At 39.9% G+C, this 14,672-nt stretch overlaps 1 protein-coding gene across 2 annotated transcripts in view; it reads right to left on the bottom strand.

Moving 5' to 3' along the window:
• The window catches only part of LOC123824769 (NLR family apoptosis inhibitory protein), a 35,339-nt gene that overhangs the window by 9,258 nt on the left and 11,409 nt on the right, over nt 1-14,672 (bottom strand). For both annotated transcript variants that reach the window (XM_045848142.1, XM_045848141.1), the window contains exons 7-10: nt 13,349-13,448; nt 6,034-6,115; nt 4,809-4,866; nt 1,589-3,712 (exon numbers count right to left, since the gene is read on the bottom strand). In XM_045848142.1, coding sequence (XP_045704098.1) covers nt 1,589-3,712; nt 4,809-4,866; nt 6,034-6,115; nt 13,349-13,448 — 2,364 coding nt within the window. The remainder of the gene's footprint in view (nt 1-1,588; nt 3,713-4,808; nt 4,867-6,033; nt 6,116-13,348; nt 13,449-14,672) is intronic.

Genomic DNA, 14,672 nt, shown 5'->3' on the forward strand with positions numbered 1-14,672 from the left:
GTCACTTCATACCTAATAGGTTGCCTTTATGATTAAAAACAAACAAACAAAAACAAGCATGATGAAGATTTGGAGAGAAACTGGAGCCCCTGTACACTGCTCATGGAAATGTAAAATGGTGCAGCCACTGTGGAAAACAGTTTAGAGGTTCCTCAATAAATAAATAAAATTACTATTATTAATACGATGCAGCAATTCCACTTGTCAGCATATACCTAAAAGAATTAAAAGTGCAAACACATATATACATACATACAAAGGAATATTATTCATCTATAAAAGGAATGAAGTTCTAATTCATGCTACAATCTGGATGAACCTTGAACACATGCTAAGTGAAATGAGCCAGACACAAAAGGACAAGATATTGTCTGATTCCATTTATAGGAAATATCTAGACTGGACAAATTCATAGAGACATAAAGTAGAATAGATGTTATCAGCAGCTGAGGAGAGGAAGGAGTTATTATTTAATAATTACAGAGTTTCTGTTTGGGATGGTGAAAACGTTTTGGAAATGGATAGTGGTGATGGTTGCACAACACTGGAAATGTATTTGATGTCATGAATTGTTCAGTGAAATGGTTAGAATTGCACATTTTATGTATATTTTACTAAAATAAAAGAAATATTGAAAATAGGAAGCAAACTTTTTTTTCCCCTCACCCCACTCCCCCACCCGGAAGCAAACTTTTTTATAAATTTGATGATAAATAACCCACAGATCCAAAAATGTTCACTTACCCTCAAACAAGACAAATACAAAGCATACCAAGGTATAAAATAAACTGTTGAAAAAACAAAGCCATACTAGCAACAACTAGAAAATGAAAAAAAAATTAAATATTATTTACACAAGTATTAAAAAACACAAGTGCCCAGGAATAAATTTAATGAAAGAAATATGAAGCCCACACTGAAAGCTCTCAGACATAAAGAAGTGAAAGGAGATACAAATAAATGAGAGATATTATTTACCATTTATTTATTTCCCATAATGTATAAGCCCTTCTTTCCATTAAGTGTGGGGGGGGTAATCTTCAAGAATCATCTTTACATACCAATTATTATTTACTAATAAAAAGTAATTTGTGCCTGTTTATTAAGTTAATATTTTTATTATCACCTTATGTTTATTGATATTAGAGAGAGAGGAAGGGAGAGAAAGAGAGGGAGAAACATCAGTTAGTTGCTTACCATACATGCCCTGACGGGGGATCAAAACTGCATCCTAGGCATGTGCCCTGATGGGGAATTGAACCCCCAACATTTTGGTATATGGATGATACTCCAACCAACTGGGCCACACCATCATGGGCAATATTTTATTATTTTTTATCTGAGGTGTTTGAAATTGGTTACTTTCTGTTAATTTTTATTTGAGCTGTTTGAAAATCATTCTGTTTAGAGGCCTTTCACTAATTCATACTACTGACAAAAATAAATTAGTGAAAGCTTATTTTATAATAGGTATTCTATCAGCAATCATTTATGGTCTCATGCTTTCGTAAGTTTCATCCACCTAAAACTAAGAGTGAGCAAATAAAATTACCATCCAAATATCCAGCTAAAATATATTCAGGTATACCTTGTACCTGGGTTGTTCCCGAGACTTCAAGAGATTCCAGGGAAGACAGGTTGAGAAGCAATTCCTGTTCTACTGCATTCAGTTCAGATTCATTTATGGAGCACTTGGTGAAAGAAGCCTTACACTGCTCAAGAGCTGGGCGAAGGCTTTCAACAAAGCCCTTGCTGTTCTGTAAATGAAGTTCAATGCGCTGTGAAGCTGAGAAAACTGCCATCAGAACCCTAAGCATCTCTTGGTCCACACCATCCATATTAGTCACGTGGACTTCCAGAAGGGGAATCTTGCACTGCTTTGGAGAAAGTTTCCAATAGCCAGTGCTGATGTCTGGTGATGCACTGACTTTCATATTCAGAAATCTCATAATGTTTTCCTGGTTTTCAGCTAAATTCTGAGCCCATTCATTCATTGGTTCAAAGGCAGAAGCACAGTCCTGATGTATAGTTGGTGCTTGTGATTTGTCCCAACACATGTCCAGGACTGAAATATCTGGAATGGGTGTGCTGAGTTTTAGTTTTCCATGTAGGGAGACTTGGATGCTCCTCAACAATAACAGGCTTTCAGGATGGTCAAAAAAATACTGTAATTTGAGCACATCCCAATTCAGGGTCTTCCCTTGAAGGAACTGCATAATAAATGGAGAGCACGCAGCAACGGTGTTGCTCTGATAAGCAATTTTTATGGCAAGAGACAGTAAACGTTCTGAAACCAGTAACAAGGAATGTTGTGGAGATAATTGCTGCACCATCTTAATTAACGACGTCATCTCCAAAACATCCGAATGGTGCTTCAGATTGTCATCTTTTTTAGATATATTCTCCAGTGACTCCTTATTATCCAGCAGATGAAGTAAATGAGATACAATTTTTGGCCCTGCCTTTGTTGAAGGGTAGTAGAAGCAGGACATATACCTCAAAAAAACGGTACAATAACTTTTAATCACCATGGATAAGTTGATTTGTTTCAAATAATAAAGTCCCAAATCTTGATCTTCTTGCCTATCTGAATCCAGGAGTACAATCAGCCTCTTCACAGCCAGAAATTCTTGGAATGCAGGACCTAAAAACCGGTAGACTGGTCTCAGTCTCTGGGCTGTGAATTTACTCATCAGGCACATGGTTAGATCTTCATCTTCATCAACCCCTGCTTCTCTAAGGTCATCCTCACCAAACTCAAAGCAAGATGAAAAAAACCCTTTCAAAGCTAGGTCACCACAGGAGGACACAATTACTTTCAGAAGCTCAGCTGAAGTTTTGTACTTTAAGAAAAGGCATTCCATATAGGACTTGAAAACAGCAAAATCATTCAAGGAATGGTCAAAAGGATACTGGAACCAATTAGCACAGACTGCTGCTACAAAAAGAGGAGTTTTCTGAATTCCCTGAAAATTTTGATTCACTCCAAAGTGAATCATAAACTTTTGCAGACGGGCTATATCATGAGAAAAGAAACTCCGTAATATGTAGATGACATTATAGAAGGGAAATGCTTTGATCTCTAAAGTCATGTCTAGGTACTGGCGGATGCCCTTGGCCCTGTTTGTGTGGACAGCGATCAATAAACAGGTCCTCGATGAGTGGTTTTTTTGAATCAGTTTTTTTATGACTTGAGGGACTGCGCACATTTCTTTGTAGTCATCCAAAAGGAATAATACCTGGGTCTTTAACCGCTGGATGATGTTCCTCAGGCACATTTCAGTAACAGATCCTTCTGTCTCTGGGAGTTGGTCACAAATGATGTTGGCTAGCCCTTGGTCCAGTCTGGTGGAGCTAAGGGAGAGATAGAAGACCAGCTGGAACCTGTTTAACAAGGGACAACATCCTGATGCCCACAGAAGAGCTATTTTCTTCAGGAGGACTGTCTTTCCACTACCAGCCTCACCCTCCACACACATGACAGAGTTCAGGTTGGTAAAGACATCAGACAACAGTGCAGGCTGTTGCACAGGAGTGCTGATGTGTTTCAAAACAAGGGACAGGTCGCAACTCAGCAAACGGTCTGTGGGCAGACAGGAGGAGAGCTCAAGCAAACACATCCGGCGGAAACTGGCACTGATGTAGGCCTCTCTCAGTCGCTGGTTCAGGCTCTTTGCCTCCTGAAACCACTGGGCTTCACTCGGGGCTGCCTCTGTGGAGAGAAGAAAGGAGGCATGATTACAGACCCTCTCTCTTCTGAAAGTCCCCTAATATAAATGTATGCACACATATATGAGGGCCCCCCAAAAGAATTTATTTATTAAAAATTATGTACTTATTTTTACATGTTTAAACTTCAGTCACCTTCCAAGTACTCTCCATTTGATGCAATATGCCTACTGAGACATTTTTGCCACTGCTCAAAAACAGATTTTGAACTCATCGATTTTGATGTCTTTTAGTGCTTTTGCCATTATTTATTTAACCTCTTCCACATTGGCAAAATGTTTCCCTTTGAGGACTTTTTCATCCAGGAAAACAGAGTCATTTGGGGTGAAATTGGGTGAGTGAGGAGGGTAGGGCACGGGGATTAATAGAACAAAAGCCTCTTCCTCAGGCCCTCTTTCCCAGAGCTGCCCGGACCCCATAAAGATGACCAACCCCAATTGTTTTATGAGCCTTTATCCTAGGACTAGACAATTACTAGAAGCACCCTGAAGGTGTAGAGGCTCTGGGAACTTATGAAACAGGACACACCAGACGAGACCCTGCACCCAAAGATAACATGGAAACAAGGTATCTTTCTGTGTTATCCTGCTACTGCCCAACCAAAACGTCCTGCTCTACAACTACTTCATTACCCAAAAAAGAGCCCAAAGCCCTAACCCCTCCAGTGCATTTCTCCCTGGGACCTAGCCCCTTCCCTCCCTTAGGAAAATAAAGATAAAAACTTTTACTCTCTGCACTTTCTTCCCTTTGTGAATTCTTCCACAGCCCACTTCATGGACACTCTAACAGCATTTTTGATCAAAAACTGCTGAACATTCAGTGTGGTGTGGGCAGATGCACTAGTAAATCACCCATCATGTGGGCAAATGTGTTGAAAGAGTCTTCAAAAAAATTCACTGAAGCTGAACACAGCCTCTCATAACAATGCCACTTCGTACACTCATACAGATGGGTTCTTGGAACACTCACCTAGTGGGGGAAGCCTGTAGTACAAGGGGCCTGCCCTCCAGAAGGTAATTCTGGGGATTTTTTGGGTCCCCCCTCATGTATAATCCCATAAACTACTTCAAAATCCTTACCTGGCACTATAGAACTAACTGCTTCCGAATCTTCAAGATTGCTCTCACTTATTGTTTCCTTTGAAAATAAAATCCTCTATTAGATCAAAATTTGTATAAGAGGTCCTGGCCAAGTGGTGCAGTTGGTTGGAGCATTGTCCCCAATACACCAAGGTTGTGGTTTCGACTCCCAGTCAGGGCACAGACAAGAATTAATCAGTGAATGCATCAATAAGTGGAGCAACAAGTCAACATTTTTCTCTCTCTCCTTTCTTTTCCCTCGCTCCAATCAATCAATAAATATAGTTTTAAAAGAGCGTGAGCCATCATGGTATAACTGGGAACCAAACATCATCTAAACACAGCCCATCCTCATATACATATGTATGCCAATTGAAGGGAAGAATGCTACAAGCACGGAGTAACACGTGACCTGCAAACATCTGTAAGTGCGTGCTCCTAGGTGGTGGACATGCGTAAGTCAAGCTGTGATCACTGTCCGGGTCATCAGAATCATTGCATCTAGAGCAAGATGGCCCTCCAAAAACCCTTACACACAGCTATTGGCCCTCATTATTAACATGTTTAAGATTACATATCTGGGATGTAGGAAGGTTATGTTTCTTCCTTAAAAAATAAGTTATTTATACATCCCCAATTTTTTCTTCAATTTTATTTTTCAGCTCACTAATATAAATTTGAGTCAAATGAATAACCTGTTACTTTTTTTTCCCCTATGGCGTGACACACATAATATACCTAACATACAGCCTCAAATAAGGGGTGTGTATACATGTGAAATGGACAGTGGCTTATGTCCCAGAGAACTATGAGGGATTTCTTGGGTTAAAGGGGTCACCCTATTACCTGGGCCTATGTTCTGATTGGTCATTTGCCTTTGTAAAAGAAACATCTTTCCAGCCCTGAGAATGGCCAAGTGGCAAGTCAGACCTTACTGTCCCCCAAATGAAGATCGCCAGTGGAATCCAGGTAGCTGGTGCTCATCACCTCTAAGACTAAAGGAGTCTGGGCCCCAATGTAGAAGGGATTGAGTCTACATTTAATGAAGCTACGCACTACATCTTACTTGTTTACTGTTGTATTCCCATCCACACCTAGCACATCATAGGTGCTCAATAGATGTTTGTAGAATTTATTCATTTACTTACTTAGGAAAGTAATTTCTGTTCAAAACCGGTTTTTAACCATGGACTGTGCAAACAAACAAGACGGCATTGTTCATTACCGTTAATTCAGGCGGTTCATCATGTCTGTGAAGGTCTGAGGTCACTTCCGCGGAGGCTTTCATATTTTGGAGAAACTGACAACTAAGCACAAAAGTTAAAAGTTATAACATTAGTTGTAGGCAAGTTAGTGTTTGCATTAGGTTTTTAAAAATACTGTTAGAGTTTAATGAAAAATATTAAATATAAAATTAACATTTCCAGTGATTTGTTCTGTCAGGGTTCTTATCAAACAAGGCATTTAGATTGTAGCTCTCAGCAATAGAATGTAGGTGTTTTATAAAGTAATGGTGGGAATAACCAGTGAATTTAGGGGCATGAAGTACATATTTAACACTTAGATATGAAACCAACTAAAATGAACCTAAAGAATTTCTCTAGTTGGTGTGGCTCAGTGGATTGAGCACCAGCCTGCAAACCAAACAGTCGCTGGTTCAATTCCCAGTCAGGGAACATGCCTGGGTTTTGGGCCAGGTCCCTGGTGGGGGGTGTGCAAGAGTCAACCACACATTGATGTTTCTCTCCCTTTCTTCCTCCCATTCTTCCCCTCTGTGTAAAAATAAATAAATAAATAAAATATTTTTAAAATAGAATCAAAAATAGAGGAGAAAACTTCATGTATGGATTCTGGAACAATAACAAAAAGACAGTAGAAAAACTGGTGAATTCAAATAAAGTCTGGAGTTGATAGTAATATACCAATGTTGGTTTCTTAATTCTGACATATGTACCATGATAATGTAAAAGATGTTAGTATTGGGGGAAACTGGGTGTGGGAATATAGGAACTCTGTATTATCTTTGTACCTTTTCTCTAAATCTAAAATCATTCCCAAAGCCCTGGCTAGGTGCTCAGTTGGTTATAGAGCGTTGTCCTGACAAGCAAGTGTTGAGGGTTCAATCTCCAGTCAGGGCACATACGAGAAGCAACCAATGAATACATAAATAAGTGGAACCACAAATCTCTCTCTCTCTTTCTCTCTCTCTCTCTCTCTCTCTCTCTCTCTTCCCCTTTCTCTCCGTCTCTCTCCATCTCTCTCCATCTCACATGAATGACATATCCTTGGGTGGGGATTAAAAACTATTTGCCAGGCATCATGAAACTGGGACATAAATACTCTCTAAACTCAGGTAAGGAATCTGCCTGAACAACGAAGGGAGAAAATTTTAAAGAGCTCTGCCCCAAATGATCAACTTGGATGGGTGAGAATTATAAATGTGGGTAGGTAAATGACAAAACGAGAAACAACCAAAGGCCTTGGGCTCATTTTCATGCTGCAAAATCACAGGAAACCAGGAAAAAAACAACAACAGGATGCTCATTTTTTTATTTTCCTAGATGGTTTGGAGATGAGTCTAGGAACAGAAGGGTAGCTGCCGGTAAACAGCAAGTAGGAATTTAATGTTTCTGTCCGAGGTCGCTAGGCAGATAGACCCATTAAGGAAAAGGACTCTGGAGGAAGGGAAAACATTGACTTTTACATACAAACAAAGCTAATGGAGTTAGTTGCCAGAAGACCTGCACCTCAAGAAATGTTAAAGGGTGTTCTTCAGTTAAAAGGAAAATTTTAAGAGGAGGAACTCCACTTGGTTCTACCCAAAGGGATGAAGAGTACCAGGGATGGTAACTAAGTGGGTAAATATGGAAGGCATGTTTTTCTGGTTTAAAAGGTAATTGTTTAAAGCAAAGATATAAATTCAAGTCAAAGTGGAGGTGTAGTTAGAAACCCTTTGCTTCCTTGCATAACCAAAAGGAGGATAACAACCAATCTAAAATCAATAAACAACCAGAAGTGCCAGAAAGTCAAACTGCATGGAACTCTGACAACCAAGGAATTAAAGAAACAGTCAACCAGAACAACCAGACCATTAAGAACCTGCGGTGAGGTGGCAGATCGCCCAGGCGGGGCTGGATGAAGGGGAAACTGAGGCTCAGATCTGACTGTGGACTACTGCGGCAGTTGCTGTTGTGGGAGAAACTCTGAGTCTCACATGAGAGTTCACTGGAAAGTGGGCTAGAGCAGAACAGGGGAGCTGCATTGTTCCCTCTCTGGCCCCTCCCCCACAGGCAGCACCACAGTGCAGTAAGGAGGGTAGCCCTGCCCAGTAAATACCTAAGGTCCCGCCCCCTTACAATTTAACAGGTGCACCAAGAAAAAGAAATATGGCCCAAATGAAAGAACAGAGCAAAACTTCAGAAAGAGAGCTAAGTGATGAGGAGATTGCCAATCTGTCTGATGAAGAATTTAAAGCCCTGGTAATCAAAATGCTCACAGAACTGATTAAGCTTGGTCAAAAAATGAAAAAACAAATGAAAGATACCCAAAATGAAATTAAGCAAAATATTCAAGGAACCAACAGTGGCAGGAAGGAAATCAGGACTCAAAGCAATGATTTGGAACAAAAAAGGAAAATAAACATCCAACCAGAACAGAATGAAGAAGCAAGAATTCAACAAAGTGAAGAGAGACATATGAACCTCTGGGACAACCTGAAATGTTCCAATATTCGAATTATAGGGGTGCCAGAAGGAGAAGAACAACAGCAAGAAATTGAAAACTTATTTGAACAAATAATGAAGGAAAACTTCCCCATTCTGGCAAAGGAAATAGACTTCCAGGACATCCAGAGAGTCCCAAAGAAGTTGGGCCCAAAGAAGAACACACCAAGGCATATCATCATTAAGTTACCCAAGATTAAAGATAAAGAGAGAATCTTAAAAGCAGCAAGAGAAAATGAGACAGTTACCTACAAAGGAGTTCCCATCGGACTGTCAGCTGATTTCTCAAAGAAACCTTGCAGGCAAGAAGGGGCTGTAAAGAAGTATTTGAAGTCATGAAGGGCAAGGACCTTCATCCACGATTACGTTATCCAGCAAAGCTTTCATTTAGAATGGAAGGGCAGATAAAGTGCTTCCCAGATAAGGTCAAGTGAAAGGAGTTCACCATCACCAAGCCATTATTACATGAAATGTTAAAGGGACTTATCTAAGAAAAAGAAGATCAAAACTATGAACAGTAAAATGAAAATAAGCTCACAATTATCAACAAATGAACCTAAAAGAAAAGACAAACAATGAAAACAAAAACTAAGCAAACAATTAGAACAGGAACAGAATCCAAGAAATGGACATCACATGGAGGGATTTCAGTGGGGAGGGAGAAGGGATGAATAGAGGGGAAAAGGTACAGGGGAGAAGAAGCAGAATTGGTAGGCATAAGATACATGGGGAGAGGTCAAAAATGGCGTAGGAAACAGAGAATTTGAAGAACTTATATGTACAACTCATGGACATGAACTAAGGGGAGGATGCTGGAGGGTTGAGGGTGCAGGCCAGAGGGGGATAAAGGGGGAGAATTGGAAAAACTATAATAGCATAATCAATGAAATATACTTAAAAAATAAAGCAAAGATATAATACTACCTTGCAAGATTTTTAATATGTATGGAAGTAAAATGTAATAATAGCATGAAGGATAGGAGGGAAGAAAAGGAAGTATACTGTTATATAATTCATATGTTATATCAAGTGTTATAATATTTAAAGATGACTGTGATATTTTAAACATGAACATTGTAAATTCTAAAGCTGGCACTAAAAAGACAAAGATGTACAGCTAATAAACCAACATAGGGATAAAACAGAATACTAAAAAATACTCAAATTCAAGGAAGTCAGGAAAAGAAAAAAAATAAAGAAGAGATGGGATAAATAGAAAGCAAATAGGTTTGAATACAACCTTAACAATAACTACATTAAGTGTGCATGTTCTATACACTCCTGGAAAGCAAGCAAATATTGTCAAAGATAAAAACAAGACCCAACTATGTTGCCTACAAGAAATTCACTTGAAATATAAAGTCATAGATAGAATAAAAGTAAAATAATGTCAAAAAAGATATCATGTGGCCCTGGCTGGGTGGCTCAGTTGGTTGGTGCATCATCCAATACAACAAAAGGTTTCCGTTTCAATGCCTAGTCAGGGCACATCCCTAAGTTGCTGGGTCAATCTCCAGTTGAGGCTCATTCAGGAGGCAACCGATCAATGTTTTTTTCTTACATCAATGTTTCTCTCTTTCTCTCTCTCTCCCCCTCCCCCTCTCACTTCCTCTCTCTAAAGTCAATAAACACATCTTTGGGTGAGGATTAAATTTTTTTAAAGAGATACAAAAACTGAAGAAGTTTTTGGAGTGACTATATTAACATCAGATAAAGACTAAGAATAAGGAATACTATGAGAGACAAAGAGGGACATTTCATATATTTTCTGAATATAAAAGAACAAAGGGAAAAATAATGAAGGCACTTCTGAAGAAAAATAATAAGGAAATTGTGTGGGAAAATAGGAAAATATACTCAACATTATTAATAATTAGATTGTTAAAAATTAAAATTTGGGACTTCCAGTTAAGATGGAGGTGTAGATAAAGGCTCTTCATCTCCCTTCATTAAGATGGAGGTGTAGATAAAGTCTCTTCATTTTCTTTTGTGAATTTTTTCCTTCACAAAAGAAAAAATTTAGAACTAGACCACAAAACAAATTTCACCCAGAACCATCAGAAAATCAACCAAGGAGTTAAAGAAGAAACATTCGTCCAGATGGGTAGGAAGGGTGGAGATTCGGAGATGGGCTGAGAGGCATGGAGACACGGTGTGGCACAAAGAGGTGACAGACAGGTGGTCCCACATTCACGTGCAGTGGATAAAAATCTGGAGAAATACCTCAGGAGCGAGGGGGCCCCAGACCAGACCACACAGCCCAGGGCTCCAGTGCCAGAAAGATAAATCCCCATAACTTCTGGCTTTAAAAACCAGTGGGTGTTGGGGCAGGGGAAGAAACTGCTAGATTTTCAGGAGATTCCTCTTAAAGGGTCTGCAAAATTAAGGACTCACGCAGACCTGCACCCTCTGGGATTCAGCACCAGGGTGACAGCAGGAAGGGCACCAGTGGCATATGGGGAGAAAGCAAAGTGACTGGAAACAGGGTGAATGCCGGGAGACAGCTTACTCTGGGCAAACCTGGAGGCAAACCTCCAGAAGCCAGGCAGTAGAACTGTCCCTTATCTGATCCCTCACCTACACAGCCACAGAGTGGTGACACAGGTTGCCCCTTCCTGCTGATTACCTATGGCTCTGCCCCACAAAATTTACAGGAGCACTTTTCTGCAATAGAATAGCCCATGCTACTAAGACAGGGAGTCAAAGCAGCTCTAATACACAGAAACAAATGTAGGGAGGCTGCTAAAACAAAGAGACAAAGAAGTATTGCCCAAATGAAATAACAGAACAAAATCCCAGTAAAAGAACTAAATGAAATGGAGATAACCAAACAATCAGATACAGAGTTCAAAACACTGGTGATCAGGATGCTCCAGGAACTCACTGGGTACTTCAATAGCATAAAAAAGACCGAGGCAGAAATGAAGGTTACATTAAGTGAAGTAATGAAAAACCTACAGGGAACAAATAGTGGAGGGGATGAAGCCAAGATTCAAGTCAATGATTTGGAACATAATGAAGAAAAAAATGTTCAACCAGAGCAGTAAGAAAAAAATAATTCAAAACAAATGAGGACAGGCTAAGGAGGCTTTGGGACATCTCCAGATATATCAACATTCAAATCACAGAGATGCCAGAAGGAGAAGAGGAACAGCAAGAAACTGCAGTTATTTGAAAAAATAATGAAAGAAAATTTCTCTAATTTGGCAAAGGAAATAGACAAAAAGTCCAGGAAGCACAGAGAGTTCCAAACAAGTTGGACCCAAAGAGGACCACACCAAGACACATCGTAATTAAATTGCCAAAGGTTAAATATAAAGAGAAAATCTTAAAGGCAACAAGAGTAAAATAGAGAGTTACCCACAAAGGAGTTCCCATAAAACTATCAACTGATTTCTCAAAAGAAACTTTGTGGGCAAGAGGAACTGGCAATGAAGTATTCCAAGTGAAGAAAATCAAGGACCTATAACCTAGATTACCCTATCCAGCAAAGCTATCATTTAGAATGGAAGGACAGATAAAGTGCTCCCCAGACAAAATAAAGCTAAAGGAGTTCATCATCACCAAGTCATTATTACATGAAATATTAAAGAGACTTATTTAAGAAAAAGAAGTTCAAAACTATGAGCGTTAAAAGGGCAACAAATTCACAACTATCAACTGAATCTAAAACAAACAAACAAACAAATTAAGCAAACAACCAGAACCAGAACAGAATCATAGATATGGAGATTATTTGGAGGGTTATCAGCTGGGAGGAGGAAAGGAGGAGAATGGATGAAAAGGTGCAAGGAATAAGAAGCATAATTGGTAGGTACAAAACCAGGCAGGGGAATTTCAAGACTAGTATAGGAAATGGGGAAGCTAAAGAACTTACTACATGCATGATCCATGGACATGAACTAAGTGGGGAGGCTGCTGGAGCGAAGAGGGATACCGGGCAGAGAGGGGCAAAGGAGGCAAATTGGGACAAGTGTAATGGCATAATCAATAAAATCTATTTTTAAAAGAAGAGCCCTGGCTGGTGTGGCTCAGTGGATTGAGCACTGGCCTGCGAAGTAAAGGGTCACTGGCTTAGTTTTGAGTCAGGGCACATGCCTGGGTTGCAAGCCAGGTCCCCAGTAGGGGGTGTGTGAGAAGCAACCACACATTGATGTTTCTCTCCCTCTCTTTCTCCTTCCATTCCCCTCTCTCTAAAAATAAACAAACAAACAAACAACTCTTTTAAAAAAAGGCAAGCAGATTCATAGCTCCAAGGAGCTAGGCCTAGTGCAATGGGGTGGGGAGACAGGGAGTGACTGCTTAATGCGCGCAGAGTTTTCTTTTGGGTAATGAAAATGGAATTAGATAGAAGGGGTGGTTGGACAACATTGTGAATATACTAAATGCCACTTGACTGTACTCTTTAAAATTATTAATATGTGAATGCATTTTAAAGAAACAAAAAAATTAAACAAACATACTAACGAGACAATTATTACTTTCCATAAAAAATAAAACTCATACAGAAAGGGAAAATAAATCATGATTTACTATAGGTTCAGCTCTGCATAGCATTTATGCAGCCACAATAAGTAAACATAGAATGTAAAAACACTGATCTAACCAAAACTATGCTCGGACCATAATGAGGGAAAGGCTAACTAGAAAGGGTGTCATGAGAGCAAGGGGATCAAAGAGATAAAGACTCATCCTTCAGGGCATGAATCAGAACAATGAGCAAAGATTTAATAAGAAAATGAGGAAGAAAAAAAACAAGAGACAAATTGTTTTAAAGGACATCCAAGTTCACAGACACTAAGCATTCATTCCACTCACTTAGGAAAATATTTGGTGTGATCTTCTAATGGGTCGTCACCTTCCACCCAGTCTTTCAAACATCCTCCACAGGAGAAACACTGGATGGTGTCCTCTATACCTGGATGTGAGGAAATTCAGTCAGTGCTACTTGCACATGTACTTGCTAAGTGACACAGGTAACAACCACCAAGCCTGTATTAGCAAAACCCTGCTTGCATTTCCAATCAGATTTTGTGACGAAGTCACGACTTGGGTTACCAGTGAGGCAATCCTCCCCACAGGACAAATGGGGTCATGAGCAAGTTGTCATGGGTGCTCCCATGTACCATGCACTTTGATGAACGCCCTTTCCCTGTCCCATCTGCCTTCTATGGAGCAAGAGATTTGCACATCAGAGTGTGGAATTAAAGGTTCACGAAAGAAGACATTTTTGTCTTTTTGTTCACCAATAAATCTCATGGACCTAGAAGAGTGCCTAGTTCTTATTAGGCACTCTGTAAGTATTTGTTTAGTAACTAAATCAGAAAGAATATATTTAGAGCTCAGGGGGAAAAGTATGAACAACTGTTACAACCCTTGTGTAAGTCCACAAAGAATCAAATGCCTCTGACTACATTATTGCCAGGTTTATTCCACTAGAAGTAGGATCAAGTCTCCTTGTGAAACTATATTTCCTTGGTAGGAAATTAGCATTTGAATCTACCAGAGGATTGAACTAGAAATGGAACATCCATCGTCTTCCTTCCACTTGAAGCCCTGTAGGCACCACAAAGTGAGGGCAGAGGAGACCCTCCCTTTGGTCTGGATGAAAATATGAGGTCCTAGAGCATGCAAGACCCTAAGAGGGTTGGATGGTTAGGATTTGCGGGGAGAGGTGGAGGCTCAAAAAGGAAGAGGGTGAGAACACTGGACACAGGACAGAATAGAGAGAACAGGGACAGTGCCTTTCCAAATGCTTACGATTGTGAACCATTAAGATTTTTTTTTGTGCCAATGGAACATTTGTTAGATAAAGTGATCACTACATCCCCCACTCTGTGCTGCTCTGTGATTTTTTTGGTGTCTACTCGACCTCAGTATGAGATCTGCATGGGCCTTCCCTGTAACTCAGTTTGTGTGTTTGGTCTGAAGAAGGCCAGCAAGGTACCAAGGAAGGGCACAGTATCCTTTCTCTGGTCCTTACTGTACCTCAGGCAGGGAGTTAGTGGAAGGGAACCAGCCCACACTTTGTGGATTACAGAGTGGAACTTCCTGATGACCAGAAGCTAAAGAGAATACTATAAACTGATAGAGGGAAGATTCTTCATTTAAAAATGTATTTCCTGATTTTCTCTTCCAAGGA

The sequence above is a fragment of the Phyllostomus hastatus genome, unplaced genomic scaffold (assembly GCF_019186645.2).
Source record: "Phyllostomus hastatus isolate PE091 unplaced genomic scaffold, TTU_PhHast_1.1 phas_contig_58, whole genome shotgun sequence".
NCBI classification, from domain to species: domain Eukaryota; kingdom Metazoa; phylum Chordata; class Mammalia; order Chiroptera; family Phyllostomidae; genus Phyllostomus; species Phyllostomus hastatus.